This window comes from Etheostoma cragini, chromosome 10 (assembly GCF_013103735.1).
Source record: "Etheostoma cragini isolate CJK2018 chromosome 10, CSU_Ecrag_1.0, whole genome shotgun sequence".
Lineage (NCBI taxonomy): Eukaryota > Metazoa > Chordata > Actinopteri > Perciformes > Percidae > Etheostoma > Etheostoma cragini.
In genome coordinates, this window is record NC_048416.1 from 28,629,121 (window position 1) to 28,634,664 (window position 5,544).

A 5,544-nucleotide genomic window follows, 5' to 3' on the forward strand; every position below is an offset into this window, starting at 1 on the left:
TTACAGGGAGGTGTGTTCAGGTGCATTCTGGGTGTGCTGGTCTTACAGGGAGGTGTGTTCAGGTGCATTCTGGGCGTCGTTGACCAACAAAAACCTCTTAAGTCAATAACAATAACATTTCATTGTTATTTTAACAGTAAATTATTAAAATACACGTAGGCTTATGCACAGTAGCACACACACACACACACACACACACACACACACACACACACACACACACAGTGCTTGTTACACACACAGGGAAGCACAGCAGCACACACACATACAAAGATTAAGAATAAAAATATCACTGTGCAAATCCTCCATTAAAATAACAATGCTCCGAGGTCCGAACGCGGCTGTTTTTTAAAGGGAATGGGAGAGGACCTCTGATTGGTTGATTGCATTTTACGCCCAAAACACACCTGTTAATTAATGAAGACACTAAGTACGACCTTTTAGGACCCAGCGCCCGGCGCACGGACCCTGTTTGTCCTCCGTCAAACTGGAAAAAGTGGATTTGGACACGATATAGACGCACCTGCGCTCACGTAGTAAAACAGGACCCTTAGTGTTCTTAATGTAAAAAAGCATTCACACATCACTGTTCCACACATGGATTAATTCACAAAATTTAAATAAAGTATGCTCATCATTTCCCACGAGCAACGTGCCAAATCTCAGTGGACATCGTAGTTAATGTGTTTGCTTATTTCAGTAAAGTTTTAAAATGTCGTGTCCAGTTTGACCATTTCATGTTATACTATCAGTTGAGTAACAGTCATTTAAAAATATATGTATATATATGAACAGTTCTTTATTTAACTGTGACAGTGTGCAATTGTTTGTAATTACTTTGAATCTGATCTGAGAATTTATTTTGCGTTATTGTGGCTCTGCAAAACCGATCCTGCATTTTTTTGATCAGCTTCTTTTTTTTAAGCATTTCTTTTTCTTTCTTTTTTTGACTTTTTTTTTCCTCTTCTTTTGCCCATTGATGAGACATTTTGCATGGAATGTGTTTTCTGCGTTTGCGTTGCCTGAGGTGTAAGACGTCCGTATCTTATCCTCTTGTAGGTGGAGCGTCGTCGAGCGCCGAGCCGGAGAGACGGGCCGGACAAAAAAGACAAAACTAAAGACACACAGAGCATCTAAAGCTTTTTTTTTTTTTCTCCTCCTCCTCCAATTAACAAAAAGAAAAACAGATTAAGTCCTCAAGCTTCTTCTTTTTTCCTCCCTGCTGCAGTTCTGAGGATTTTTGTCTCTTCCCGGCCCTCCTTGCCTGTGGTCCTGCTTTTTTATTTTTTTTAATTTTTAATTTTTGCTTCATGTTGCACAGTCTTGTTACGAGTCTCCGTCGAGGAGAATCAAATCACACACAAAAAAACATGAAAGAAAAAGCTTTTTTTTGATGGAGGAATTGTCCCGAATTACAAAGAGTTTAATCGTGTTTTCCGTCTTCTGGGGCCTTCTTTTTCCCTCCACGGCTTTGCTAGGCCCATTCTTCCTTTCGGGAGGTGGATTTGTACTTCATCTTTTTTGGTTTTGTGGATTTAACCGAAGCCTAAGTGGACTCGTCACGATCGCAGTGGATTATTGGCTCTCCGCCATCTTTTTTTCTTCTTCTCTTGTTCCCCTTTTTCTTCAGCTGTTCCACTTCTTCTCTGTGTCGCATTTTATGGGCGAATCGAACCCTTTTCAGACTTTTTTTGTTTTGTTTTGTTTTGTAGCCCTGGTGCCTGAAGTCGACGATTGACAGTCAGGGTTCGGAGGACAGGGTGAACGGCAGATAATCAGCCGACCCCCCTCCATCCTCTCCCCGGCCAATAGAAACTCTGGTAGGAACTGACAGGAAGTGTCGCAGGAACATTTTTCGGTGCCCGTAGTCTCAACTCAGTCACTCATCCCTGCTGGATCCACACATTCAGCTAAAGTTAAGGGACTCTAACATTTTGGAAGATCATCTTGTGTGCCGTTAAAAGCCAGAGTCACATGGGAATGTCAATTTCATCTCTGTGGGTGTGTTTAGAATAGCTTAGCAACGAGACTGGAAGCTGTGGAGGTGGGGGGGGGGATCTGCTAGCTTTATCAAAACTGAGGAAATAAAAAGAGCTAACACTGGACAGCAAATCACAGACATGTCAGAATTCCCTTATTTACTAGAAGAAAGAAATGCCAAAGATATTTTATCTCAGTATTACTATGTTTGTCCACTAGAGGGCGCTGATGGGTCGCCTGTCCGTCGTGAAAATGTTCCCAAAAGCACGCACATCTAGACGACGAAATAGGTGCAAACGATGTAAACAACAAAGTCTGCACACTAGACTATGTTCCCATCAACGTGACATGGTTGGTAGTTATTAAACATTTGTTGACAGGAGCATTCTGTAGTTTGTGTGGACTCTTTAGTCCCGTCTTCTGTCTGTCTGTCGTCTTCTGTCGCTCAGCTCACATGATCTCCAAAATTGCTTAATAACCAAATTAAGGAATCAGAATGACACATTTGTCTTCATTTACTGGGCTAAGGAGCTGTGTAAAGCTGCGTTATTGCCATCTACCAACTCTGATTTCCTGTACAAATTCCATCCATTCTTCTTTCAAATTTGGTGTTTTAATGAGAATCCATTTAAGTTTCAGGTTTCAGACATAAACAGACATAACTGACAGAAACACGCTTCCCACTAGGGTTGTGGACTGTCCCATATTAGCCGGGACGTTCCCTTGTACTGGGCCAGATTAGTTTGTCCCATACGAGTCCTCCCATGTCCCGTTTATCGACTGCTTTGGCCGATCTAACAACGGACCGACGTAACAGCAGGCGACACCCGTCATCATCAAATCGAAGCCCTTTCCTCACGCACATCTCTATATTTAGGCATATACAACAGAGCAACACGTGACGCTATTCAGTCAAATTGGCATTTTGAAACCCAGCTTGAACTGCAAATATGGATTAAACCTGCAAAAAGGAAAAGATTCTGCAGCTGCAATAAACAATAGGGAAGTCAAAAAAAACAAAAACACGTGTGTGAACGTCAGCGTTGACTCAACGAAAGCCTTCTGTACCTGGCCACAGAGGGTAGAATGACTTGACTCAACATGCTTCCACGTAAATGTACAAACTACTAAACAATTATTAAACCTACCTTATGTTTCCAAGGCATGAGAGTAACATATGCCTTCTCATATTTAATTAAAAGAGAGATTAGCTAGCCATCGTTTTGAACTAATCGCTTAAAACAATCCATTATGGCTTAAAGTTCACATATAGTCTATATCCCCGTCCTCTGTCTTTGTGTTGGCGCTCCAACCTGCGGCTGATTTCTGAGGACTATGGTTACCTGATCCTCAGATCTCTGCAGGGTAAATCCAGTCAGATAGCTAGACTATCTAGTCCAGTCGGAGGACTATGGTTACCTGGTCCTCAGATCTCTGCAGGGTAAATCCAGTCAGATAGCTAGACTATCTAGTCCAGTCGGAGGACTATGGTTACCTGGTCCTCAGGTCTCTGCAGGGTAAATCTAGACAGCTAGCTAGACTACCTGTCCAATCTGAGGACTATATGGTTACCTGGTCCTCAGATCTCTGCAGGGTAAATCCAGTCAGATAGCTAGACTATCGGTCCAATCTGAGGACTATGGTTACCTGATCCTCAGATCTCTGCAGGGTAAATCCAGACAGCTAGCTAGACTATCGGTCCAATCTGAGGACTATGGTTACCTGATCCTCAGATCTCTGCAGGGTAAATCCAGACAGCTAGCTAGACTATCTGTCCAATCAGAAGTTTCTGTTCTACAGCTAAAACAACTTCTGAACAGGTTCCACCAAAACAAGTTCCTTCCTGAGGCTGTTTAGCAGCGGAACCGTGGCTCTGTCTGACGCTTAGCCCCGCCCAATACGATTGGGATTTGGTTTGAAGAAATGCCAATAGTCAAGAGTCTAAGTTCCACAATACCATGCCCACATGCACTTCTGCGGCAGGCCACCTTCTCTCCCTTATTTCATAGTGACAACGCTGCACCCTACCCAGCACTCCTCTCAAAATAGTTGATGAATTACAACTATTAAAAGAAGTGTATAAAAAGAAGTATTTCGACTGAAGGAAGTATCTCAAAAGTGTCAATCCTAGGTCCCAAACAGGGGGGGTTAATGCTCTGTCTTACCTCTGCCTTCTCATGTGTTAGCCTAGCTTCATTTTAGCCTGCTAGCATCGCTATATAGAACAAAAAATGCTAGGCTAGCAGTTTTCCCTTGCTTCCAGTCTTTGTGCTAAACTGTTAAACGTTTATATGAAAAGTCACAAGAGATAATATCTGATCATGAACTGCAATGTTCAGATTCAATAAAGCATTAAAGTACACATCCATCTAGCTAAATATCTTTACAGCCATTTAGCTAACTAGCTAGCGACCCAGCTAGCTGCTGCTACTGCATATTTGAACCAAAACTGCTCTGCATATTTACAACCCATCTTCTTCTTCTGCTTCTCTACAAGACAAACTCCCAACGTCCAACTTTTGAGGACAAAGCGTTTGTCCTTGATGGAGTTCATGGTTTAACGGAGCTAACGCAGTCATCTAAGCAGTTAAAATCTCAATGAACCCGTCGATCAAATCTCCAAAGACTCAAAGTGTGAGACACGTCTCTTCTCGCTTGTATTTCCCAGTAAGTAACCCTGTGTAGGACTCGGCTGGTTGGTTAGGACGACAGCTCAGTAACAGAAGAGTAACGGTCGATCTGAGCCTGGACTATTTGTGTGTAAGTGCAACAGTGTGTTAACTCTGTAATATAACAGTATGTTTATGGGATATAAAGTTGTAAAATGGTGTATGAGTTTGAGTATTTGTAGTCATCTCTGGTTTGCTGTAGGAGTCAAACGGAGCAGCTCAGCGACCTGCTGCTGTGCCTGTGAATGTACTTTGTATTCAGAGGTTTTTATTACAATAAACAAGTGCTGATATCATACAAGACGCTTGTTTAGTTTCTGGATTTTAGTTTTGTTACGTGTGTTTGTTTTTCCCAGGGCTGGAACTGACGATTGTTTTCATTGTCGATTGATTTGTTGATTGTTTCCTTGAATAATCCATTAGTTGTTATACATTGTCCATAACGTGGATCAGTGTTTTCCCAACATGACGTCCTCAAATGTTTTTGTCCACAACTCAAAGATCTTCAGTTTACCGTCACAGAGGAGAGAAGAAACTAGAAGATATTCACATTTAGGAAGCTGCATTAAGAGATTTTTCATCAAAAATTAGATTGATTGTCAAAATAGTTTCAGATTTATTGATTGATTTAATTTGCAGCTCTACTACTAGTTTCCACATGCGGGAAGGAGTCATGACGTGTATGTATAAGAGCTGACCGTACGTACACACCGCCACCGATTTGAGCTTCAAAAAAGCTCTAGCCGCCCCGCCAAGGACGCTTGTCAAAAAGTAGAGGGAAGCGTTGGCCGCTCTGACGTAGCGGCGTTGTCTGTCGGACCGGGAAAAGCACACGCAGCCACGGCCAATACACGGACACTAGAAACCTTTTTATAAATTACATACTGACAGAAGT

The 5,544-nt window shown here is 42.2% G+C and overlaps 1 protein-coding gene across 3 annotated transcripts in view; it reads left to right on the plus strand.

Annotated features, from left to right (window-relative positions):
* Window positions 1-5,544, plus strand: part of LOC117952318 (protocadherin-1-like) — a 142,248-nt gene that overhangs the window by 94,715 nt on the left and 41,989 nt on the right. The window contains exon 5 of one of the 3 annotated variants that reach the window (XM_034884523.1): window positions 1,060-1,134. The exons of the other annotated variants lie outside the window; for them this stretch is intronic. Coding sequence (XP_034740414.1) covers window positions 1,060-1,118 — 59 coding nt within the window. The 3' untranslated portion in view covers window positions 1,119-1,134. Of the gene's footprint in view, window positions 1-1,059; window positions 1,135-5,544 lie in introns of those variants that run through there. 3 annotated transcript variants of the gene reach the window in all.